This window comes from Styela clava, chromosome 1 (assembly GCF_964204865.1).
Source record: "Styela clava chromosome 1, kaStyClav1.hap1.2, whole genome shotgun sequence".
Taxonomy (NCBI): domain Eukaryota; kingdom Metazoa; phylum Chordata; class Ascidiacea; order Stolidobranchia; family Styelidae; genus Styela; species Styela clava.
The window spans coordinates 1,534,886-1,562,223 of NC_135250.1; the positions used below are offsets into that span (position 1 = coordinate 1,534,886).

The following is a 27,338-nucleotide window of genomic DNA, read 5'->3' on the forward strand; positions in this document are numbered from 1 at the left end:
CATATGATTGACCCGTCTTGTCTCCTCCCCCCCCCCCCCTCTGGAATAAATATAAAATGCCTATCCTCCCATGATTGATAGATTGGCCACGCCTTTGCCCGGGGCGAACCTTGACCCGCTGTTTTCTCGCATGGTGTTTTCATGATCGCGTTACAAAATGGCGGCTGCACGTGACGCAGTGTTTACAAACGATGGCAAAGTGTTTCAGCTAATATTTTGCCATTTATGAATTTTCAAAGATGCCGATGTGCTTCGGGTTAAATTGTTTGAATACAGATTCAATTTTAGTCGCGTCTAAAAAGCTTAGTAAACGATTTTTCATAATTAAAGAGACGATGAGTTGAAATCAATTCATGAACGTTGGAAACAGCGTTCACACATGTTGCTGTGTTGTGTTCGATGCTGTTGTGTTTCGCGTCCGTCGCGCTTGTCAGGTCTGCAGGTCGTTCGCTGGATCACGTGCAATGTTTTCGGAAGTGAATAGGTTTTATTTAGCCAGTTATTTGTGTTTACTGTCCTTTTACCTTATTCGGTAAACGTATATATCAATAACTCATATGCTATAATGTGTAATATGATATCATCATACTTCCAAGAGCTGCAGATTGTAGTTGCCACAATTCAGCAATTGGATGTGCATTTGAAAATAGTAGCAGAACTATGATGATCAATGAAGTATAAATGTAGCAGCATCAGTACATTGTTATTAGAATGGGATTGTTCTGGCCAGATACCGGTATGCTTCATTGATTCCTGGAGATCTAGAGGTCTAAATGCAGAAATGGCAGAATGATATAAAACCAAATACCAAAATAAGATTTAGATACCGGTACCGGTATTATTTTGACTGAGCATGCTTCATTACTTTTTGGTGACAGCCAAAATGGTACTGGAATATATTCATTGGTCTCCTAATTTCAGGGGGGGGGGGGGGTCATTATTACACTGTGTTTGAGTTTTGAGTCAGCTTCAACCAGTAAAACTATGGTATATGTTGGTTTATTTGGGTGATTAGGGATCTACATAAGTTACTCTGTATAAATATCTATTCGATCTATTTTGCTGTCTTCTGAAATTAATTATGCCATGTTCCTTGTTTTTTAGTGTTAACTCTAATAACAGAACAATGCCAATTGCTCGTAGAACAAAACCTAGTTATTATACGGCTGAAGATCACAAAACATTGCAAATTTTATTCACAAAATATGGCCACGCAAGCAAAGTGAAAAAATCACAGTTTTGGGAAAAAGTTTGCAATGATTTTAACGCAGTTACGAGCAGCGCTAAACGCAATCCTATACAGATCCGAGCATATTTCAACGATCAAAGGCAGTGCGCGGTGTCGTATCCTATCAAATCTGAAACTAACAATGATGAAATTGATCTTCAAAGGAATCAGTTAGTGCTCCCTCCACCACCTGATGAGTTTCATCTTCTACAATCTGACGAGGAAAAAGATAGTAAGCTTTTCAGCAGGGCACAGTTTCCATATTCCAAGAATGTCATGTCATTTTGGTTCAATAAAACAAGCATGTGTCTTACAACCAAGGGCGTTCGGCATAACGGCAAATGCTTCGTATCCACCATGCTTGTCTTGATAATAATCTAAATTAATCGCGGCCGTCACATGTCTAAAATTGCTGTATTTTTGTTAAAAGCTCGCACTAACTGTTATGATTAATGTCTTTTAATGTAGGGCATTTCTTAGAATCAGAGAACTGTGCCCAGTACTGTTTTAGGAAATGTTAAGATTCGTCTTGTTTAGTAGGAGACAAAATTAAAAGGCAGTTCGAACATAAGTTGAAAAATGTGTAACTGAAGTAGATTTAACTGGAAGAAATAATTGTTTGACATATCATCAAATAAAATCATATCACCTTCCAAATATCCTCACTATTTAGCAAACCAAACTATTTTGCAGTAAATTCTTTTTATGCTTTGTGTAACCATTTGCCTCAATGATATTATTCATGGCATATACTTACCTTAAATACAGCATTTCAGGCTCGAAGTTTTTCACACAAAGTAATTCATTAATTCCATACCATGTAGAATGACAGGTAAACATATGTATGAGCTTGATCATATATAATCAATGAAACGATTGAGAATCAAAGCCACAATAACTTCCATAAATAGTGTTTGCTTTGCAGGTGTTTTTTGATTGAAGTACTAGCATTGCATGGCTTCATTTAATCAAAATGCTTCTCTGCTTTATTTCTGCCGCATAATAAATTGTAAACCTCTTTAGATCAAAACCGCAATGCATGAGCTAAGATCAATTTAATGTTGCCAGGTTTTCATTTTTCATGTGTTGTTAATCTTTCTAATAATGCTTACATTTTTACATTGTTGTCATCGGTGTGTACATAAATGTGGTTTGGTGACTTAGAGAGAATCTAATCTAATATTTATGGTTGTTCTGTTAAATTATTGGTGCTTCTTGTTGAAATTGAAACAAAAAAAATTTTCTTCAAGAATACTGACCAATCAATTTCCAGTATTTTGAAAATGGAAAAAGTTTCATTTTTTTAATTTTGTTGTTTGCTGCAGGAAATTTCGATGACAACTTCATATGACAATTCTGCTTAACATTTTACTGGTGTTTCAGCGGTCACATTAGTTATTTGGCCATCGTGTTCGTTATTTCATTCTTGTCTTGTTATATAAAATGGATGTTTCATAAATTTGACTTACTGCTCACTAATTTGACAATAATATGACATGACTGCTCTGCATATCCACACCTAAAGGGTTAGTTGTTTGAGTCTAGCCCAGTGGTTTTCAAACGGTGCGTCGTGCTCCCAATTTTTTGAAGGGCTAATTGAAAATAAAATTATTTGTCAGATTTTATCTTACCCGTCTTATTTGGTGTATTTACATATCTTTATTGTTTGGAGATTGCGATTCCATCCACATATTTTGAATATGTTTTTTGAAAGGAACATACTTTTGCCTTACTATATGTTATTTGTAGCTTATTGTTAGCTAGTTATTTTTGAGGTGAGGTGTGATACTTGACAAAATCAAGTCAAAAAGTTTGAGAACCATTGGCTTAGTTACTGATTTTGAATAGTGTAATCAAAGCTACTTTCATATAGATGACATGCAGGTGTCTCTCTTTATTTTCACCACTTGATCGTGTTTCATCACCACTTGATCAAGTTTCATCACAAGTTCATAATTAAAATATGCCTGTCTGAGGAAGTATAATCCTGGTCAAGCGAAAATTTAAAGTAATATATTTGCGTCAGTGTTTAGTAAAACTATCACAAATAAGAATTATTTATTATTACTCTCATGTGGCATCAAATCTTTATGCTTTATTTAAAAACAGCTTTTCATAATGTTTTTAAAATAATATTAAGATTAAATATTGCGCCTTGCATTTGAGCATGATTTTGACTAGATTCATGATGTCATCGAAAAACCACAAATACCGCAATAAAACTCTGCTCGACGGTGTGCTAAGCGTTAGGAATATGCTCGCCACCGCACCTCTGATCAGGGGCTGCCAGAAATTTTCAAAGGGGGGGGGGGGTCTGGGAATTTTTTTTTGCCAAGTTGGATCGAAACAGCTAGCGTGTCCGATCGAACGCTGGAATACGCATGTTTTTATTAGTCTTGGGGTCTAAAAAGCATTTCAAGCTATGGGAAATTGCTATCTAGGATACAGAAAAATGATTTCATTTTTTTACATTTCAAAATGGGGGGAGGGGGGGGGGTTCGACCCCACAAAACCACCCTCCTGGCTCTGATTACCCTGCATGTGCAAGGATTGCTGGCCTTTCCTCTTCCTGGGATAAATATGTATATCCTATCCTGAACTCAATTTGGCTTGTTAACTGACTTAAAAGCGTTGGCGAATTATAGAATTTGTTTCTTTGTGATAGCCTGGTGGAAACAAACTGCGAACTAGTATCAGCTGCTTATTGATTTCAATCGGTGTTTTTCAAACTTTTTTCATCATGACCCGCTTGGCAAGCCAAATTTTTTTGCGACCCTCCGAAAGTAAATTTTAAAAAGTGAAATTAAATGTTACGGAACATATTACTAAAAAATTACTAATACGCTTAATGAGACCGATGTGCTTGCATATTCACGCACAAAAGATCGAATGTTAGCTCTTTGGTGATGGGTGGTGGGTCTTAGTACTGTTTCCACCGGGGAGGAGACCCTTCTTTTGAAGAGCCCTGCTTTAAATAATACTAATAATTTTGCAATAAATGGCTTAATGTTTCTGGATGTTTTGCTTTGGTGAATCTTTATTTGAGAGTGATTTATTGCCGTGCTTCAATCCAACACTCGGCTCAATGGTTGGTGTACCGTGCTAAGCTTTAAAAATACACTCCCAATCGTTTGCTTATCTTCAAGATAACATTTGCTTATCTTTGAGATATAATCTGCTTTGTGATAAAATAGCAAGACACTGCACCATTGCAGTAGGGTCAATGTATTCGTTGGCATCTTCGAATCAAGTGCATTCAAAAATATCTTGTTAACTGTTCCCGTAGCTGACATAGACCTGTAAGTGGAAGAAAGTTTGTGGTTCGCCATATGATTAAGCTTTGTTATTGGTTCTTCTTGATTCAAAAACATTCTCAAAAGTATTAATTTTTCAAATATGGAATATCATAGATCAGTGGATCTCAAGCTTTTTAAGCAGTGCTCTCTTTTTAGAAATTGTCTTGCGCCCACCTCAAAAATAACTAGCTAACAATAAGCTACAAATAACAGATAGTACCATAAAGCAAAAGTATGATTTATTCGAAAAACACGTTAAAAATATGTCAATGGAACCTAAATATCCAAAATAAAGAAATGTTAATATCCAAAATAAGGCGGACAAGATCAAATCTAACATACCGTATATGCTCGTTTTACCGCCCGATCTCGATTAAGGGCCCGTTTGAATAGCCACCCGTGTAACAGAACATAAAAATAAATAAGGGCCGGTGCTTGAATACCCGCCCGATGTAAAAGCTGATTTTTCATTGATAGAGAACAATAGGAAATAAGAAGCGGTTTGTCACAACGCTGTTGAATTTTGAGCGCTGGTAGATAACACTCACGCCTTAGGCGTTCAAGTACAAGACAGATAGCATTGATTTCGTAACACCGTGGTTCTCAAACTGGGCGTCGCGACGCCCAAGTACGTCGTTTCAATATTGATAGGGCGTCGCAATTTTACTTTAAAAATAACAAGCGCCCGTGCTTGAATAGGGGCCCGGTTGGTTAGTTTGTTTAAAAAAATACGAGCCCGGGCTACAAATCGAGCAAATACGGTACTTTTAATTATCTTCATGCCCCCTCAAAAAATTGGTGAGATTGTAGTCTTGTGGTTCGAACCCAAGATCTTCAACCAGGTTTCAATGGTTTAATGATTTATTCTTTTTAATGTTTTATGCATCTTTTGTTCTGAACAAGGCTCTCTGCCAGCATTCACTGCTAAGGTAAGAGCTCCTGTATTCTGAGAGATGTTTAAACGCCGGTTAGGTCCGACATTTTTAACTATTTGATTTTTATATTTTAATTACCGTATATGCTCGCGAATAGGCCGAGTTTAAAACTCAAAAAAAAAAGTTGCCAAACCAAGGGACCGTCTTATTCGCGCATAACTCAGATTGCACCAAAAAATCGGCTCATTCACGCATCAGAATTTGATCACGCAACGAGATGATATTATGCTGACTTGCCGGTAATTCCATAAGCTTCAAACCATACCAAGTTCTCACGATAAAAAGCGGGCACGCACACAGGCGCGCAGCCAGGATTTTCAAAAGGGGGGGGTTTCATAATCATAAATTCCCATTGCGGTCTGTAAGTCTTCGCATTACGCGCTCGTTAAAGGGACGACTTTTCAGCGTATAATGAATATTCTTGTCGCGTGAAATATTCAATCTCTGACAACTGCAAAATTCTAAAATGTCTTTATATATTAGTTTAATTGTGTCCAACGTAACTCGCGGTTGCATCTTCTTACGCCAAAATTAAAACATTAGTTCTCTGAAATGCCACGGCAATCGGTGGACATAAAAATATGAGCTAAACGGTGTATTTAATTTTAATACGTATTTTTTGAAATCTTGCCAACTCGTTATATATATCGCCGTTAGAAAAATCTCAATAACTGATATAAAATCCCGAAAAGTACAATGAAAATGCATATGAAGTATATCGTTAAATCAAAAATACATATTCATCCCCGCGATTACGCCACTTTTCAAAAGAGTGACGTTTACAACGAAAAATGATTTTTCTGTTGTGCAAAGTAATCAATTCGTGACTGATAAGGGCATATTTAAAATGTCTTGCTTTATTAATTTAATTGTCTTCAATTTAACCAGCGTTTGCGTCGACAAAACAAAACAATTTTTTACAATTCACAATTTTAAAATACCTCGGCCATTTGCCGACATAAAAATAAAAATTTGTGGTATATGTCCGTCGCCTATTATATATTGTTTTGATCCGTATTTTTTCTATTTTGCAAACTCGACAAATTTGAGATGTGCTTGTAACATTGACTCCGTTCAATCGCAATGCTGACACTCCGATTATTTTTAAAGATAAAACCTCCTGAAAAATCCGTAAATCTGCTGTAAATTTTCATAGAGTAAAATTTATTTCAGTACAATAAAAATTGATGGATATACTTCGGATTAATTATCTTAGTTATATATCATCACAAACCGAGGAAAAATCGCGTTTGCAACCTTGTTTAATGATAACACGAAAATTTTCTACGACAATTTTAAAGTAATGGATAAAAGGCAAATCCCACCCACAATCAACCGTGTTTCGATTTTAGTGACGGTATGTTCCTAAACGGCGACCAAACATAATGTAGGCACACGAAATTTTGCGCTTTTGCGACGGTGTTTACGGTTTTATATTCAGTATTTTATAATGCCGCTTTTCAATCAAATTTAGATCGCGGTTTACTCCTTCTTTTGTCTTTAGAACCTCGCCACCGATGAACGTATAATAACTCACGAATTCACAATTCCGTGCAAAGTACAAAAATAAAATAATTATCATGTTTATCCTGGCACAAATTTATGATTTAGAAAGAATAAAAACCGACGTAAGGGCATTTACGGCCTAAATAACTCGCTGATGAAAACATGGACGATTTTAGCAGAAGGCAATTGCACGCTTTTTCAGTTTTCACATTTCCGTGCGGGTACAAAAATAAAATAATTATCATTGTTCCCGCGGCACAAATTTGTGATTTAAAGAGAATAAACACCAATGTAAAATGCGTTCACGGCATAAATAACATGCCGCGTTGATGAAAACGAACAGCGATTTTAGCAGAAGGCAATTGCACGTGTTATCGGCAACTTTTTCACTTTTCAGAAAATTCAAAATGGGGGGTTTCGACCCCGAAACCCCCCCCCCTGGCTGCGCCACTGCACGCACACACACACTCGCTTGTGAAAGTGGATTGTCTTATCATACAGCTGATGGCTTGTACAGTCTGTGATTGGTTGTTTAACACGTGACGCTTGTACAGGCTGTGATTGTTTGTTTTCGCTTGTTTCTTTTACATAACAGCAACTGTGTCGATTTACGGCCAGTTGTTTCGTGGTGAAAACTTTATTATTTGGTGCACTATCGCCGTAGAGGCAATTAACAGCACGCGACTTTTAATCACCTTTACGATATGTTATCCGCTAAGGGGTGGTGATAAGGTCTCTTACCGAAATTAACCGCGTTGTGAACAATCAAAGGAAATTGTTTTATGCTGACTCAGGGACTCTCTTAAACTCCCGACAACAATCCCTTCCATTAATACAAATCACGACGCATAAAAGGCAATATATACTTTATTAACATAAATTAACGAGTAAGAGTTACGGGTAATAATCCACCTACGGCCCTTGCTAACATGCAGAAACGATAAACGTGAGAAATGTTTTCGTTACAGTAATTTTGTTCTTGTTCTTTTTCTTGAGGCCTCCGACGCGTAACGATTTGTAGGACCGGCTTATGTGCGATTTTTTTATAAAATTGTTGTTTTAAGGCCGTTTTTAGGGAGTCGGCCTATTCTCGATATAGGCGTAATTTCGAGTAAATACGGTATATTATTACCGTATATGATCGCGTATAGGCCGAGTTTAGAACTCAAAAAAAAAAGTTGCCAAACTAAGGGACCGTCTTATACGCGCATGACTCAGATTGCACCAAAAAAATCGGCTCATTCACGCATCAGAATTTGATCACGCAACGAGATGATATTATGCTGACTTGCCGGTAATTCCAAAAGCTTCAAAACCATACCAAGTTCTCATGATAAAACGCGTCGCGCGCACACACACACACTCGCTTGTGAAAGTGGATTGATTATCCTACCTTAATTCCAACAGCTAAAACTCTTAACTGTCCTCACGATGAGAATGTGCAAGCACACATGTCAAGCTGCACTTGGTACGCTATCAGTCTGTGATTGTCTGTCATACACATGATTGCTTGCATGTTTGTAGGGTCGAATATGCGAATTTTTGTGAATTTACAGTCTTAGGGGGTTGGCCTCTATGCGAGAATATACAGCAACTAATTATTTGCTTCAGACGAATGTAACCGGATTTTGTCTATTTCCTTTTTTAATCAATGATTTATTTCCAATGATCATTTCATTCTGTTATTGATTCCATAACTTTCTTTGATATTTTCATTTAACATGACGTGCTTCATTATTTCTGAGACTAATCAGAGTAACTTTTCAGTTTGCAAATAAAATTTGGACCTCCTAAAGTATGTGCACCCAGATGGCTCAGGTTGTGCACCAGGTTAGGGTTCAGGTTATGCGACATTTTGGTGCACATACTTCAGGAGTACCTAAAATTTCTGCTTTGCAATGCTTTCTCAATGCGATATTGGATTCCCCATCCATTACATTGTAGCAGAGAAGAACAAAATAATTTGTGTATAGTAAACCACTGTCTCTTGTACGGTTACCAGTCTATAGTTTACCTGGGAAGAGGAAAGATGATAATCAGATCTAATCAGACAGTGAACTATAGTCCTCTATTCATAGATAAATTCAATTTTTTCCTCCGGACCGGAAAAGTTCGAAATAATTCGATTATTTATAAACTGCATTAATAACGAAATTTGGGTATATTGATGAAACTAAGTGATATTATTAATTTCTTGATTTTAGGAACATTTTTATTTAAAGGTTAGACTATTTATTTTAGCCAAATTACGGTAACAGTCAGAAAAAAAAATGGTTTCATTTAATTTTTAAACCTGTCAAAAATAAAATCTAAACATTGTAAAACAATCTGGATTTTATTGGTGAGTAAAATCAGGGTGTCATAAATTGGGTAGGCAATGCTGAAACAGAAAGATTCCAATCCTCCGTAAATAGTAGTTCCAACATACCGTTAGACTATTTTTTGGAATAGCACTTGCTTCAAGTGATTTTGTTGAGGTGTGGAATTTCCCATCCATCTGTTGGTCTTGTTACTTTTTAATATAACCTCCACTAATTAGTAAGCGGTGTTAGTTGGATAACTCATACGGTACTTACCGTCAATATCAGTTTCAAAACTCTAGATTTATGACTTTTGAATTAGATATTTGAACCCCAGGGGTGATTCTCCGATATCCAGCTTTGGTTCCTCGCGACTTCCCTTTTCCAGTAAAACTGTAATTATCATTTTTTCCCAATTTGTGCTTACGTATTATTTTGACTTGTTGGAAAAATAAACTTAAGTTGACTAGATATAAGTCGATGCTTTACAGGGCCTTGTTCAGAATCAAATGTGTGAGTGGGCATCATTCAAAATACATCTGATAGAACAGCGTTTCTCAAACTATTTTTGTCCCGGAACACCTATGCTTATTATCACGCCTAGCGGAACACAAAGATATCAAAAAATTTTGTAATGGGTTCACTATCACTTCGTGCATCAATTTGCACAACCGGCCTATCAGGATGCGCCAAAGTATGGCCGAGATCGCCATAGTAACCAATTTGGTTGCAATTTCCGTCGCTGTCCTGTGGAACACTCCGAAAAAGCTCGCGGATCGCAATTTGCGAAACGCTGTGTTGGACTATTCGCAAGTCTGAAGTTTAAAGATTAAAACTGTTACCCTCAAAATGTATAGAGTGAAATATAGTCTTGTGTCATCACTTTTGCATTTGTCCATTCCTTGATATTATTCGCTGTGAAATGTTGGTCACTCCTTTTCTCTGCTGTGGAGATAATCCCAATGCTAATATTAGCATTTGATTGTATTGGGGGCATGCCATTGTTTAGTCAGATTATGAATAGCTGATGTAAGATAAAGCTTATTGCTTGGTGTTTGATGAAAATGGATTGGTAGATTAAAATATATCTGATGGCGCTTCATATTTAAAGTGATTTTTCATTAATAAATTAATATCAGGATGTGTTATTTTTTTGGGCTTGGTTATGAAAGAGGCGGGACAATCAATTGGTAATTTACAGAGTATAGCATTCAGGGAACCGCAACCAAATTTGGTAACGTTTATATTATCTAGGGCAGGGCTACTCTACTGGCGGACCGCGGTCCGAATCCGGACCTTTCGAGTATTTGATGGACCGCACCTAATTCTTTTTTGGATCATTAGCTCCACTTTTGAAGTTTCTTTTTATAAAATGACATTTATAGTTTTGAATATGTATGAAAAAAACTATAATAGCGTAATGGACAATCTTGATTAGCTAATAATCATTAGCCGGCCGAGGAAGTGCGCGTTTAAGGATGCCGAAATATAATTTCTGGAAAGACCGGACCTAAATATTTTTGAAGGTTTGTATGGATCTTGGATAGGTTGATCTTCGGTAAAAATAGTTGAGTAGCCCTGATCTAGGGAATGCCAGAAACAATTGGAATAGCATTCAAAATTAGTTACATTCAGTATTTTCAGAAAAATAGACTTTTGGAAATCACGTTCCAAGCAGTATATTAAATTTCTTGCGATGGAGAATACATTCTGAACAATCCACAATTTTGAATTTTAGTACAGAGATTAATTAGGCTCTTTGCTGTCAGACTATATTTTGCTAACCATAAACACTTACCTACATTGGTTAACACGATTATGAAAAGCAATATGTAATGCTATCTTGTTGGAATATGCTGTTTTCAATACCCAATGCATATTTTTGAATTTTGTTGAAATTGAATTGATTATAAAAATTTTTAACTGATAATTTATTCTCTGTGAAATTGGATAAATTTTTCATGGATAAAACAATGAATTCATTCTTATGAATTTAGCAATAGGTGTAAAATTCATTTTTATAAGTGAAAACACAATTTTGCACGATGCCTATATATAATACTAAGGAAGATTGTAAACTGATCGATCATTTATTGTTGATTCACGGAAAACCGGAACATGGTTACGGACACGGGATGGCGATGTATCGCCAAGTCGCAAACGCATTCAATGCAACGACGAAAGGAGGTAAAAGAACGGCTCAGCAAATCAGAAATTACGCCTCAAATTTAAGACGCAAGAATCGCAGTTTGGCAGTAAAATCGGAAGAAAAAATGAAAATGGCAAAAAGAATAAAACAACGTCGTCGTTCGATAGGAGATTCTCGGCCGTCTTCAGAAAGCCAGTCGTCGTCATTCATAGATTCTCAAACAACTTCACTTCTTCAAATTCAGAGCTCTGCTGACATCGTGTGCAAGAATGTTAGATGTAAGAACTCTATCATTTTCAAAAGTAGAAGAAATTTAGCCTAATACCATGAAACCTGTCGCCCCTTTCTGCACTAAAGTCCTCATCTCTTCCGACTATTTTAAACAGAACTCCATCTGTTGCAGGCAACCACTGAAGAGCGGAGGCATATTTAACTACATAAAATTTATTTCAGCCACAGAAACAGGAAAAATATTAGTTTTCGGGGAGGAAGGGGGAAAATGCATAAATATCCTAGAATAATATTTACAGTTATATTAAATCATAAAACAAATAAAATCTTAAATTTTTTCGTTGATTAAATCCTGCTATGACACCTTTTATATTTGCATTTTCATACCATTTTGTTGAATTTTTTGTATTTGTTGATTATCGCAAACCTGGCAACATTAAATTCGATTTTAGCTCATGCAACAATGAACCGTAATGCACCACAATAATTCTATAAGGTTTCAATGGTGGCTCATAACTTTGCTCAGGGATGAGTCTCGTTTAATTATGAGTGAGTGCCCATACCTTTGCCCAGAAATGAGTCTCCATTACTTCTGAGTGAGTGCCCGTAACTTTGCTCAGAGATGAGTCCTCATTACTTCTGAGTGAGTGCCCATACCTTTGCCCAGAGATGAGTCTCCATTAGTTCTGGATGAGTGCATGTAACTTTGCTCAGAAGTGAGTGTCCGTAACTTTGCTCAGAGATGAGTGTTCTTTGCTTCTGAGTGAGTGTTCATAACTTTTCTCAGAGATGAGTCGTTTAATTTTCAGTGAGTGCCTGTAACTTTGCACTGAGATGAGTCTCCGTTAATTCTGAGTTAGTGCCTGTAACTTTGCTCAGAGATGAGTCTTCTTTACTTCTGAGTGAGTGCCCGTAACTTTGCTCAAAGATGAGTCTCCTTTACTTCTGAGTGAGTGCCTGTAACTTTGCTCAGAGATGAGTCTTCTTTACTTCTGAGTGAGTGCCTGTAACTTTGCTCAAAGATGAGTCTCCTTCACTTCTGAGTGAGTGACTTAACTTTGTTTGCAGATGTCTCCTTTACTTGGGAGTGAGTGTCTGTAACATTGCTCAAAGATGAGTCTCTTTTACATTTGATTGAGTGTTCGTAACTTTGCTCAGAGATGAGTCTCTTTTACTTCTGAGTGAGTGCCTGTAACATTGCTCAGAGATGAGTCTCCTTTTACTTCTGAGTGAGTACCCGTAACTTTGCTCAGAGATGAGTCTCCTTTACTTCCGAATATGTACACATCTTTAAGAATTTGGGTTTTTCTCCCTCATAAACAATATATATCATCATGTGCCTATAAAGTATATTTTTCTCTTTTTCAACATGATCAATTTCATTTCAGCTCTCGGTTCTCCAGTTAAGAAGCCCAAGTCTTCAACTGCTTCATCATCATCCTCTAGTGGTTACTTGGGATCTTCTTCAGAACATACGGATGAATATCGATCTCTGGCTGATGATCTTCCTAAATCTTGGGAATTTACAGAAATTGGAACCAGTGAGTCATGTAGTAAATAATGAAGGATTGAGTTTGAAATTCACTTCATACCCGTATCGACGACATCTTCAATTTGAAAAGTTCAAGTACATAAAACAAGCGTTCCGAAGTATATTTGCTTCAAATATTCAGATGTTGGAATTTTACATGTTAAATTGATCGTTCTTCGCATCATAATTTCAGCGCGAAATAATTGATTTTGAACTTTCTGAAAAAGATTTTTTTGAATAGTATTTGTCCTTTAGCTATCTTGACGCTGAACATCAAATTCAATTTTCCTACAAACACTGTTTCAAATGGCCTGTTCGTGCATAAGTTTTCACGCAAAGTGCCTAAAGTTTAGAACAGTGGTTCCCAAACCGCGGTCAATTATGGCCCTCGTAACGATTTGATATGGCCCATCGAACTTGATAGAAATAACGGTGCTCCCGAAGTATGTGAACCAAGATGGCGGACATCGGAACGTAACAGGTTAGGGTTAGGCGATAATTTCTTTCCAATTTTCCTTATTTTAGTCCTATTATCAGTTCGAAGACTAGCCAAGAGCCTCCCGTAGTATTTATACCTAAAATTATGGCCTAACCCTAACCTAGTACACATATTACATTCCGATGTCCTCCATCTTGGTTCGCATACTTCGAGAGCCCTGAAATAACACTATGTTTTTTTTTTCTTTTTGTGTTCCAGATACTGCCAATTGTCACGTCATAGTTTAGGCACACATTTATTCATAGCAATTTTATTTTGGGGAATTGACAATTTGGTATTTCAATTTTACGTACCGGTAATGGCCCTTGCGGGCGCTTCCCTCTTCTGGCCCACTTTTATTTTTCTGCTTCTACTTAGATAACCACTGGTTTATAAATATGCCTTGTATTACAGGTTATCTCAGTAGTACTGATCAAGGCAGTCCAATGATGAGCCCAGAACGAGAGGAGCCGCACATTTTTGATGATATCGACGATTTCTCAATGGGGCGAACATCAACTTTTGAGAAGAGCGCAATTAGTTCGGATCTCGTTAATATATTATCGGAGCAAGCACGTCAACATCACAAATTGAAGATGAAATTACTGAAAGACAAGTTCCGGAAATCGTCGGATGCTCACAAAACGAAAATGATCATGATGGAAAAAGAGCATGAAATGAAAAAAAAGGAACATGAAAGAAAAATGGAAATCTTGATGCAGAAATACAAGTCGATCAAGGATGGAATGGAGGAATGAGTTGTTTAATCTAAGTGGGAAATGGATCGAAGTCTGTAATATTGATTTTGTATTGATTGTTTCAGTTTTGATCGATAACAAAAAACATTTTCACTTTTTTACATTGAACTTTTGATCGACATTTTCAATTCTGAATCGATGTCCTCTTAAATTGTTTCAACTGTTCAATTTCATTTGGATATCATAGTTTGTAATTGTAACATTGATTTTGATGTCTCATGGAACATTTCAATCTTGATAAAATAACTTGATTTATTTTCTGAATGTGGGCTGAAACAGTGGAAGAAATATTTTTAATCAATATCCCGATCAATATTTCCTGTTTTGATACGAGATTCAATTCCATTTAGTAGACATCCTTGTTTGTAACATCAACTTGATGTTTGGATTGGAATATTTGAATCTCGAACCTATCTTGACTTGATTTGTTTCTGATCATGATCTGCAATATAGAAGAAGTGTTTTTAGCACCAATTTTAAATCGATATGAATTTTCATTCTGATGTTCGAATTGAAACAACTCAATCGAGAATGATTTATTTCTGAAAATGGCCTTAACGTAGAACATTGGAGAAACTTTTTCAATTTTCGATTGAGTTTCAAATAGATTTGAATACTAAATTGAGTTGAACTTTCCGAATCCACGGCATTTGTTTTTTATTGTTTGACACCAGTGAAAGTGGTCTTTATGATTTGTTGAATCTGTGTTTTTATGCATTGATTATATTTCATACAACGCTTATTACTAGCAGCCACTGCATTGTTGAACATAATGATGAATCATAAATGGCAAAACTGGACAAATCACTATACATTCTGCGATTCTCATGTAGGGCTGTCCAAGTGAATCGAATATTTGAAATGAAATAATTATGCAAAATATCAGCAGTAATTTAGATGTAACTGCACCTACGTTATCAAAAGGGGAGTTTTTATGGTACGATAGAGACAGATTTAGGATCGTGCAATATTAGTCAGTTAGATTCGAATCAAAAAAATATTCGATTTTGGACAGCCCTATTCTTATGTCGAATTACTAGGGTTACTAAAACCAGAAATGATGAAACTAATTTTAAATGGATTCAATTGAAACACTTCATTCTAGAACTCACTTTTTATGTGACAATATTCTGAGTATATTCCTGTAAATCAGGCTTTATAGACGGTATGAACATCATTGTGTTTTTTTTTTATTTGAGACATTTATCACTGATACCTAAGAATAATCCACTGCATCGTGAAGTTGTTCTCAAGAATTTTTACCTCGTACAAAGCTCTTTCAAATATACTACGGTATGTTTTATTCTAGAACTTTACAACAGGTTGACTGGTATGGATAGCAATTTTTATGAGTAGTTTTGGACATTATCTCCAAACACGATTCTCTACTAACAGCCACTGATACAAGAGGAGAACACACAGCCACTGCATTATACTATTTTTTTTTCCACAATGGTCGTTTTCACCTCAAATAAGACTCATTACAATATACTATGTTCCATTCTAGAACTTCACAATAGCTTGATGTGATTGACTGTTTTGAATAGCCATTTTTATGAGTAGTTTTTGGACATTATCTCCGAACAAGGTTCTCTGTGAGCAGCCACTGGCAATAAGGAGATCGAACGACCACTGCATTGTTGAAATTATCATAGATTACAGGTTTCAACCAGGGATAGAGGATCTTTTTATTTTCTTTTAGTCTTTTTCATTCCTAACAAGTCTCTTTACAGGTACACAAAATGTAATGTAAATGTAATTTTTCACAAATGTGTCTGTCCAGTGTCCAGTACTTTTTTTTTTGTATCTGGGTGTTTCTAGGAGTAAGAAATCACGAGCTGCATTGTTCAATGTCACTTGCAGTTTGCACAAATATTCTAACTTTGTTACAAAAGCAAGCTTCAATATGTGACACTTTTTATGAATTTTGAAGAGATTGATAATTTTGTGCGTTTTGCTCTTTGAATGATGAACATCTGATTATACTCATCGTCGTGGTTCGAGTCACAAATATTTGATGAATGGTGCGATGTTTAGCATTTTCACAGTTGCTACGAATTCGCTCAGAGATGGATCTTGTTCATTTCCGAGTGAGTGTTTGTAACCTTGTCAGAGGTAAACTAACGCATGTTTAAAATAATTCACTTTTGGTATCATTTGCCAGCTTGTGTTTTCTCTCTAAAGCTTTTTTAATAAGCTCATTACTTTTATGTTTTCATTTGATGTTTTTAATCGGTGTATATTTTTATCTCTGCTAATATCTTCATAGTTTGTCCGAAATAAGAGAACAATGGCTGCCGCAATGTAAGCACAATTCCAATCAACTGTTGAAAGATATGTACTGAATGCTGCATAAAGGAGATATTTATACAAAAACGCAAAATTTGGGATAAAATATTATGCACAAATTTGAGAATAAAAAAAAATTTAAAAACCAAATATTCTGTATTTTCAGAAATTTTTTTCACACAGCAACAGCAATTTAGCAAAAGGTTCCATAGGCCCACTTGTGTTCAACCAAACTTCAAATTATTAACATTATACCAGTTTTAACCGGTTCTGGATGATTTTATGTACATCTTCATATATGAATAGCATGATTTTCCAAAGTCTCACGAATACAAATAAACTTTTTCATGTAAACTGCAATATATTTCATATGTATGCTAGTTTTATCAGGTTACATGTAGCTTTTAACTTGATTTTTGTAGAAATATTATAGAAAACATTCCTATTCAGTACAAGAATGAATTCTTTGAAGCAATGTCATTGTCATATCTCTTTTAGACCGGTTTTATCCAGTTATGACTAGTTTTTGTGGGTTTTAACAAGAATGTGTGAATTTCCAGGATATATTCTGATATATTATTGTGTCACCATGTTATTGTAAATTCTTGTTTCAATGTTCTGAGGTTTGAAGTATTGAAGGTATTATATATATCATTGTGGGTTTCTTTATATATGAATTCAAGCCCTTTATTAATCCTTTTCATTCGTACCACGAAAAATTTGCCAATTTGTAATTCAGTAAATCATGGTACCAATCAGTTTCATATATGAGCGAAATGTTTTTAGTACCAGCTGCCCATGCCACGTGAAAGCAGTCTTAAATTTTTTGTTTTACGGCAATTTTGTCAAATTTTTTTGTGTGTTATTTCAATATATTTTTGATTTATTGCAAACAGCGAGTATGCAAACTCTTTGAGTTGCTTCAGAAAATTTATGGGGCTCCCGAAGTATGCGAACCAAGATGGCGGACATCGGAATGTAATATTTGTACTAGGTTAGGGTTAGGCCATAGTTTTAGGTATAAATACTACGGGATGCTCTTGGCTAGTTTTCGAACTGATAATAGGACTAAAATAAGGAAAATTGGGGAAAAAATTATGGCCTAACCCTAACCTGTTACCCATGTTACGTTCCGATGTCCGCCATCTTGGTTCGCATACTTCGGTAGCATCAAAATTCGGATCATCCACCGCAACATTGTAAAGCAGTGATTCTCAAACTTTTTAAGCCGCGCTCCCTTTTTAGAATTTGTCAAGTCTCGCACCCCACCTCAAAAATAACCAGCTAACAATAAGCAACAAATAACAGATAGTAAGGCGAAAGTATGTTTTATTCATGAAAATCATGAATGGAACGTAAATAATAACTAAAGAAATGTAAATGTCCAAAATAAGGCGGGAAAGATCAAATCTGACAAATTTTTTATTTTCAATCAGCTTCACACCTCCTCAAAAAATGTCTACGCCCCCTTTGTGGGCCGTGCCCCACCGTTTGAGAACCACTGTTGTAAAGGGAATTCTGCTTTTAATTACAAACAATTTGCACCGAACAATTATTTTTTGGGGCTCCCGAAGTATGCGAACCAAGATGGCGGACATCGGAATGTAATATGTGTACTAGGTTAGGGTTAGGACATAATTTAAGGTATAAATACTACGGGAGGCTCTTGGCTAGTTTTCGAACTGATAATAGGACTAAAATAAGGAAAATTGGAAAAAAATTATCGCCTAACCCTAACCTGTTACCCATGTTACGTTCCGATGTCCGCCATCTTGGTTCGCATACTTCAGGAGCACCCATTTTTTATTATAATTTGTACTCTGTATACAAACTCTAGTTATTTGCTGAGGCTTTATATCTATTCCCTTGCAAAATACACACCATATTTTACTTGATAACAACCATTATACTTGAAAATAGTTGTGTATTCAAACCACGATGAGCTTTATAGAAAGTCTAACTTGAAAATGGATTTTAAAGTGTGATATTATCTCGGTATTGTGATACTCTGCATTCTGAAACTCTCGTGCATAATTGGCTTGTTAATCACTTTTTCTTTCGAAGGCCTCACATTTATGGTGTGAATTTGGAAATAAAAACAAATGAAAAATTCATTTACGGTAACTTCTTTATTCTTAAATATTGAAAATAACTGCTTTTCTATAGCTTTTACTCTTGCATAGAAAATGTCAAACGAGATGCCAAGATTTAAGGTTCAATATCTCGAAATAAAATTTAATCTTCGGATGTCAAAATTTACTGTGGAATGAATAAAAGTGATTCTGTTACTTGGATAAGAGTTTATGTTACCGGTATTTTGAAATGTATTGAATCTAGAATAGCAGAATAGAATCTTTAAAACAGTGGTTCCCAACGGGGGCCTTTGACCCCCAAGGGGGCCACAATGCTAGTCGCAAAACTGATTCTACTTTTTCCCTTGCAAGAAAACTTCCAGCTCTTCCTAGTTTCATTGCTTGATAATGTTATTTCACAGAGTGTTTTCACTTTGTTGAGCATGAATTGTTTGAACACAATGGGATTTAACGTCTGCCAATCAAAATAACACTATAAATTCCACTGATGTTATAAACAGGGGGCCATAAGTGCTTAAAGCGTTTGAAAGGGAGCCGCGAGCCACAACGGTTGGGAATCACTGCTCTAGAATTTCAGCTTGTTGTATAGTTCTGAAATTTGGCTTATATATGAGATGGATTTGTGCCATTTTAAAATGTATTGATTCTGAAATATCAAACAGAAATTTTTTTTGGATAAAGTTGTTCATATTTATCCCATTGGTAAACAAAGTCATAAAATGCTTGATCCTATTGTCAAAAACTTTTCACTGACTTTTATCATTTCTTGTCAGGTATTATAGTAGTTATCCAGTAATTTTATTCAAATACATGGACATATATAACCAATCCATGTACAGGTCTATTTACTGTTTTATTTGACTCGTATTATTGATATATTTTTGTGAGCTCAGCAGTGTATATGATTATAGCAAATCTGCTAGCTATGGAAAATCAAACAAAGAATCATGGATTCCCAAAAGCTTATAGTTTGCAATAGTATTTGGAATATTGAATATATTCCGAATTGTAACATTTTCTGCATAAATCATCGTAAATTGTTATGTATGTTATTTGGCAAAAGCAGATAGTTGAGACAAAACCTTTTCAATTATGTCAAAACACTTTTTTTAATATTATTTTCAGATTTTAAGATGCTAAAAAGATGAATATAACAACTGAGAATATTCTAAAATGAAGAATTTAAGATATCAAATATAATCAATTTTAAATGTATTTGGGTATTTCATTTATATTCGACATGACTGGTTAGTCAATCTCAACACAATCAAAAAATACTTCGTTGTTGAATAAGTTTTTTAATCAGTTTGAAATAAATAGTAGGTCCATTTTTATACATAGATCAATTAGTACAGTTTTAATTTGGTTCCATTACATTTGAACCCACGTACATTTGAACCCATGACAATTGCACCTGTATGCTATTGCACCTATGGATTTTTTTTTGTTTCACGGTTAGTTAAACCCATACTAACCCTAACCCATGGGTTTTAGCACCCGCATATAGATTGAACCCGTGGATATACGCATGGGTTCAAATGTACATGGGTTCAAATGTACGGTCACCTTTTTATTTTATTTTTTGTGATCTGCTGTCCAGTGACACAATCGTAACTTTTGAATACAGTTATATCACACAGGGTGTCCAAAAAAATTCCCTTTACCATTTCAATTTTGGTATGAAGTTAGTTCTCAATATATTCTAAACGGGTTTAGTGTTTTTTTCTCAGTAATTGTTCAAGTATTTCTACTTCATTCAATACATTTGTGAGGGCCAAAACAATATATGGTATTGATAAATTTACTTTGCAATTTAAAAAAAATTAGGACTTCTATGACTTAGCGTTTTTTCATATATCGTATCGCAGTTGGAAAGTAGTACAATGAAATAGTATTGGCGTTCAATTTTTACATTCTTATGATTATTCAAAATGAACAATCCGAATTTAAACGAAAAATTCTGTATGTGTTAGTATTCACTTACCTATCACAGGAGAATCATTTACCTTGTACAGCCAGATATGGTGATTTGCCTTTTGGCATGTTGTTAATCCTTATTGTATGTTTCTTATATCTCTGTACAGCTGATAATGTAGTGTAGCAATAAAAAAATGATACTGTCCTGATTTTAATTTTTTTTTATATTTCTTTTACATTCTGTTGATAGTTTCAATGGTCAATCTGTTGCCTATGTTGTATTTAGCACAATTCTGATTGACAAAGAAATCTCCATAGTATTGTCATTGTCATTACTTCTAATACTGTAGACCAGTGGTTCTCAACCTTTTATGACTCGTGGCCCCCTTTCGGGGGCTCCGTGGGCTCTAAGACAGGGGTGTGCAACCTTTTTCGCGGGCGGGCCAAATATCAATAACTGAGTGAAACCGCGGGCCGGACCGTCATTTATCATAGGCTTTCTATTAGTTGCAGGCACAAAATAGCGCATTTTAGAAATAAATATGTTACCGGAAAGTGCCATATTTGAGGCCATGACTTTTTTAATTTTTGTCAAATAATTTTCTGTCAAATCTTATTCTAGATTAGATTTAGACCAAATCAATTGATAGGCTGGAACCAAAACTCATTTAGCTTTTGTATCTATATATTATTAAATTTTTTTAAACTGCTTTCCAGTTGCCTAATCTTCAATTGCCCGTTCTTACAAATTCATTAGCGTATTCTCCGCATTTTCCTTAAATTGTTTACTGCTCAGCAAGGGACAGCTTTGTGAATCGTGTTGTTCGCCTCGCTGTTAGGACGCTGTAGGTCATAGGCATAGATAATAAATTGAACTCGGATATGAGATTTGCAACGCAAAGGAAACCAGATCCAACTAAATTTCAAAACTAGTTTAGATGGCCGCGCACCATTCAAAATTGTCACTTATCCGCGGGCTGCACAATTTTCCATTACGGGCTGCATTCGGCCCGCGGGCCACACTTTGCACACCCTTGCTGTAGACCAATTAGCACTATTTTTACAAAGTTAGGTTACTGATATGTAGGTGAGTTAACTCATTTCAATCAGTCATTGTCTGCCAAGTGTAAACATGACTGTTCTTCTGTATTTAATTTCAAATTACTGAATAAAATTAATAAACGGTTTTTACAAATCTGTATGTGATTTCGAAAAACGGTACTTGTTGGATATTTTCAACAATGTTTTAAAATATTGATCCATTAGTTGTATTGAATCCTGCTTGTAATGACATTTTCTGAAATAGTCTGAAATCAGTTTTCATGTTTGACCACCCAAAATGCTTCTTAGATTTAGTAGCTGTATACAGTATACATAATTGAAACATGTAGCACTGTCATATATAATTATTTTTAGCTGTTACAATTTTTTTTCATGGTTTAAGGCAGGGCTTCTCAACTGGCGGACCGCAGTCCGGGTTCGTACCTTCCGAGTATTTGATTCGGATCACATCTAATTGTTTATTTTGGATCATTAGCCCCACTTTATAAAATGACTTTTATAGTTTTGATTACATATGAAAAGAACTATAGCCATATTAAACAATTTTGATTAGCTAATAATCATTAGCCGGTCGAGGAATCGTGCGTTTAGAGATACCGAAATATAATTTCTGGAAACACCGGACCCAAATAAATTTGAAGTTTTGTATGCGGATCTTCGGTAAAAATAGTTTAGTAGCCCTGATTTAGTGTGTGAGAAAATATTTAAAATTGAATTTGGTTGCAATTTTGAACTATTCGAGTAAGAACATCTGTGTTTTACTTGTACATCGACTCTAGATTTCATATTTGATTTATTATCGCATGTTATCACCAAGCTAGTGTTTCACACGCGTTCATCCAAAAACCATGTTCAATTTTTTTTCAAGTATGAACATGACTGTCCTCCATTTTAAGATATGGCATTGGTTACTTGATTTATATTTTCAAAATGGTTTTTGCTGTTTATCAGTTGTACTCAGGAATAGGATATTGATTTGATTTGGATCAGAAACCATGTTTCAATTACTTCCATCTTGGTTAGTGGATGGAACAGCATCCCAATATTTTCACATTACTTGTATTGGAAGGAAGTTTGTAACACAACCATATTTTCAATACAAACATGCTGTTTTAGTTCCACTGTCTGTGTGCGTTTTAGAAAAAGCTGTAAAAGTACTTTAAAATAAAATGCAACAATCACATAGTAGTCACATCAACTGATCAATTCAACTCATTCAATGGCTCTTTTTACTCTATTGTACGTGCTTTGATTATTCCATTTTGATATTGTATTTTACATGTAATCGGATTTTCTGTGACTTGTGTCAATATTTTAGATATTTTGCTAGCTTAATTTCATTTTTCTAACTATGTGTTATAATTGGTGCAAATGAAAATGTCTGAGGTACTCAATTTGAATGAATCTAAAACTAATATTGGACCAAAATCATTTAATGTATATTAAGATTTTTATTCCGGATTTCTTTTATGATTTTCTGTGAGTAAATTTCACCATACCCTTTAAAATTACATCCTAATTGTGATATAAGATTGCAGATAACTTAGCTATTTAGATTCTCACATCCTCGGTGCAAAGATTCCTCTTTTGTTTGATAAATTAGCTCCATCACACTGTTGCAATGATTTATCAACTCTTAATATTATTTCAGTGGTTGCATGTAACTTTGTAAGGATGTTATTTTTTGATTATGCCAGGGTGTTTAATCATGTGTGATGTGAATTTTTAAATTTTTTCCATTTCGTTCGTTCAATGTACTGTTATTGATAACTGTTTTTGCTTTTTTCGTAATAAAAATTTTGGTAACAAATTATTTGTGTTTGGAGATTTGTTGTTTGAATTCAAGCTGCAACTGACAAACATGATGGTATGTATTCTGGTCTGTTGTCGGATTACAGCTGAAGCAAAAGCAAGTCTATTCTGATTATGATGCGCAACGCGTTGTTTGACCAGTTCGCACGCTGCAAACGTAAAATTTGGTCTGCAGTAGAAAACCTGGCATGGGAAAACTACTGCTCGCGGTGCAAATCCGGCCCGTTAATTCAGTATGCAATAGGCTTGTTAGATTATGCTCGTAGTCTGTGTAAGTTGTATTTTAGGTTGCCACAGACTTTCATGTTCACGGTAACAAAACTACGTTTTCTTGCTCACACGATTCGACGTGCTTTTCACACCATCACCTCGTGTGCGATCACATGTAAATTATTACGTCACACTTACATGGCCCGCCAGTCTGAGTGGGCAAACTTTTGGGCCCCTGGTCCAAGAATCTTTCCCACCCCTGGTATAACCCAACGTTTCCCAACCGTGGGGGAATTTTGATGACTTGGGGGGATATATGTTTTGTACTAAGCGTGGTTTGACACAAAGTTATTGGACACGTAGTCGACATAGCGATAGTTTTTTTGTTGGACACGTTTAGTGGACATAACGATCGTTTCAATATTATGTTGTTCTTTGCCTTGTTGTTATTTGACACAGAATGACACACCTAGTGGAAATATTAAAAAACCGCTTTTCTCTTCGAATACTGGACCAATTGCTTTGAAATTTTCAGTGGTTGAAGATAAAATTTTCCCCCAGAAGGCGATTACTTTTATTCATTTTAAATATTTCTGTTAGCTCTGTGAGATATTACTTTTATTCATTTTAAATATTTCTGTTAGCTCTGTGAGATTTGTTTTTGTTTGCTATGACGTCATGAAACGTTCTGTGGACATCGGACGCCATTTTGTGTCCTACTGGACTGCTTCGCTTGGTGTGAATATATTTGTAGACTGTGATCTGACGGTACGGTACACCGTACTGTACTGCGAACAGACGTGTCCATATATTTGGGCGTAGCTCTCTTGTTGTGATACATAATTTTGGTTGTATTATGAACTGTTCAATCTGTGCAAAAGCTAAAGCGCGAGTTTTGTGTAGCCTCTGCGTGAGGCCCATTAGGATTGAACAAATGAGGGAAAAAGAGATTTCATGCTTAGTGAGGGGGAATAAGATTGTCCAAAATTGGCAAATGGAGGAAAAAGTCGAACTCTAAAGCCGTCATTTGAAGGCAGTCTCTTACTTCGCATTTATGTTATGACTATTTTCTCCATAGGATGATTTGACAGTGTTGGGCAAGTCCTTGAATCTCGTGTCTATAATTAAGCCGTGGTTTGCCTTATGGTTAAGTCGTCCTATCGGCTTTCTTTTCCTCCAAGATAAATATGTAAACCCTATCCTATATGCTCCGTTTTCAGTACACCTAAAAAGTGAGCTGTATTTCACAGGTGACACTTCTTGACCATTTTCGCGCCAAAGATCTACTTTTTCTTGTTCAAGAATATGCAGGAACTTCACTCCTTCGATGCATTCAAGAATATTTCTTCTCTGAAGAAATGGCGAGAAATTTCTTCGTTCAGATTGTTAACGGGGTGAAGTATTTGCATGGAAAGGGAGTAGCGCACAGGTAAGCGGAGGTAGTTCGTAAGGTTACTAGAACTTGCATTAGTAAGTTATAATGGGAGTTAATATCCTAAAAGCAACATAAAGAAGCGTTTTCGACGGGAAATTGTTGCATCCCTTTTATCGAGATAAAATTGTCATATTTGTAACGAGGAATGATATACGAGCACTTATGAGATGGATTAGCTGTTTGAAACCTGTCGCTCAGCGCAGCGATGTTTCACAAAATAACAAGATTTCAGTTATGGTTTTTGGTATGGCTGTATAGTGGTTCAGACTAGGTTAACCTTGGTGTCCTCTTCCATATTCGCCTAGAGATCTCAAACTTGAGAACATCATACTGGGTGAAGATGGCACAATCAAACTCTGCGACTTCGGATTGGCTTGTGAGTTTACTCCGGGTGGAAATGATGTGACGACAGGTAAATGCGGAACAGTTCACTACGCTGCACCAGAACTCAAATCAAGTCATTCGTACGCATATAGAGCTCAACCTGCAGATGTTTGGAGTTTGTAAGTTTTCATTTTATTTTGATAGAAATAAATCAGCGTTTAATAGTGGGTTTCATAACACAGCTGTCGTCATAGTTACTTAGATTGTTGATGCATTGATTTTTTTTTTCTTGTTGAAACGCGCGACTACTGGGCATACCAGGTTGGCCTACCTTGACGTATTATTTTCTTGTTAGACTTCTTTATGGGTGCCGCTGCTCCATACCCAAATTTGGCTTCCGCGGCTCCCCTCACCCCGAAATGCTTTTTTATAATTTATTGCAATTTGTATATCAAGTGGGCTTTCAGTATGATGAGAAAAATAAATTACTGATTTCGCACTTCGCAAACCAGATTGCGTACGCTAGCGTAATAAGTTGCATAGGAAATGCCTAACCCTGAAGATCTCGGATCTGTTGTACAAAGCCCCCGTCACCACTAATCAAAACAAAAATAGTAATTACCCTGTTAGAGTTAGGGCTAGGAATGCAGATAGCGCTCGAAATTCAAATTTTCAAATAATTCCCGATCAGAACCCTAAATGGATAATTATACTAACTTGTTATTTTGAAACTTGATGTGTGTGTTTTTCATCATATTTCATATTTTGCATTAAGGATGGGGGCTCTGTACACAAATTCCAAAGCTTTCACCCAGGGGCGTAGCCAAGGGGGGGGGGGGGGGGGGGCTTGGTAGAACATCAATTCTCTTGGAAACTCGCGTTTTATCTGGCTTTCTATCTTTTTGGTCGGGAATATATGCCAACAATATAAGCATCATAGAAAACTAAAAATAGAATGCGAATTCTATTAGCCCTGGATGGCTATGTCTGATAACTATGTGCTTGCACAATAAAAGTGTTTGTTTTGTATTGCCTTATTTACCTATTCTTGGCACTATTGTGGCCCGCGAACAATGCAAAAATAATTTTGTGGCCCGCGAAGTCGACAACCTTGGACCACCCTGACCTAGATGTTACAGTCTAACTTGTCAATTACAAATTTCAGGGTACTCCCGTAGTATGTGTACCAAGATGGCGCACAACCCGAACATAGTATGTGTACCAGGTTAAGGTTATCAGGTTGTGCGCCATCTTGGTACACATACTACGGGAGCGCCAATTTCAGACCCCCACCCCCTTTGAGAATTTCTGGCTACGCCCCTGCTTTTACCCCTTCCGTCGTGCCTTCTTACATGTCGTTAGATATCAATGGCCCCTTGTCAATGGTATTGTTCGGAGCGAACTGATCAAAGCAGGTTATATAAAGACGTCGAATCTTCTCTACACTTGTGCAAAAATTAACAATTTAATGAGGGTCGTGAAGCTGATTAAAATTTAAATATTTGTTAGATTCGATTTTTCCTGCCTTATTTTGAATATTTACATTTCTTTACTTTGGATATTGACGTCACATCCACGTATTTTCGACATGTTTGTGATTAAAACATACTTTAATCTTACTATCTGTTATTTGTAGCTTATTGTTAGCTAGTAATTTTTGAGGTGGGGTGCGAGACTTGACAAATTCTAAAAAAGGAGAGAAGAGTTTGAGAACCATTGTTTAAAATGTTTAACGCATGTATTATGCATTGACTATACATTAATTATACATTAACAAAGATGTT

General features: G+C 35.9%; 3 protein-coding genes across 7 annotated transcripts in view; all 3 read left to right on the forward strand.

Annotated features, from left to right (window-relative positions):
* LOC120346998 (uncharacterized) overlaps positions 1 to 27,338 on the forward strand; it is a 45,061-nt gene that overhangs the window by 13,820 nt on the left and 3,903 nt on the right. For both annotated transcript variants that reach the window (XM_078115987.1, XM_078115989.1), the window contains exons 3-4: positions 25,046 to 25,224; positions 25,536 to 25,733. In XM_078115987.1, coding sequence (XP_077972113.1) covers positions 25,046 to 25,224; positions 25,536 to 25,733 — 377 coding nt within the window. The remainder of the gene's footprint in view (positions 1 to 25,045; positions 25,225 to 25,535; positions 25,734 to 27,338) is intronic.
* On the forward strand, positions 1,093 to 23,583 carry LOC120331418 (uncharacterized). 2 transcript variants are annotated; one of them, XM_078115970.1, is made up of 3 exons: positions 1,093 to 1,460; positions 13,034 to 13,186; positions 14,069 to 23,583. In XM_078115970.1, the coding sequence occupies exons 1-3, from the start codon at positions 1,127 to 1,129 to the stop codon at positions 14,410 to 14,412; spliced, it is 831 nt and encodes a 276-aa protein (XP_077972096.1). In that variant the 5' UTR covers positions 1,093 to 1,126; the 3' UTR covers positions 14,413 to 23,583. The 2 variants fall into 2 exon arrangements, with proteins under 2 accessions (XP_077972096.1, XP_077972091.1); XM_078115965.1 differs by lacking the exon at positions 1,093 to 1,460 and adding an exon at positions 11,239 to 11,692.
* Positions 24,640 to 27,338, forward strand: part of LOC120348511 (uncharacterized) — a 101,007-nt gene continuing 98,308 nt past the window's right edge. For all 3 annotated transcript variants that reach the window (XM_078115996.1, XM_078115993.1, XM_078115991.1), the window contains exon 1: positions 24,640 to 24,652. The gene's annotated coding sequence lies outside the window, so the exon portion shown is untranslated. The remainder of the gene's footprint in view (positions 24,653 to 27,338) is intronic.

Coding starts and splice junctions, on each gene's coding strand:
- LOC120331418 (XM_078115965.1), top strand. CDS start 11,311: ATGCCTATATATAATACTAAGGAAGATTGTAAACTGATCGATCATTTA. Junction 11,693..13,033: donor CGTGTGCAAGAATGTTAGAT/GTAAGAACTCTA, acceptor ATTTCATTTCAG/CTCTCGGTTCTCCAGTTAAG. Junction 13,187..14,068: donor ATTTACAGAAATTGGAACCA/GTGAGTCATGTA, acceptor CTTGTATTACAG/GTTATCTCAGTAGTACTGAT.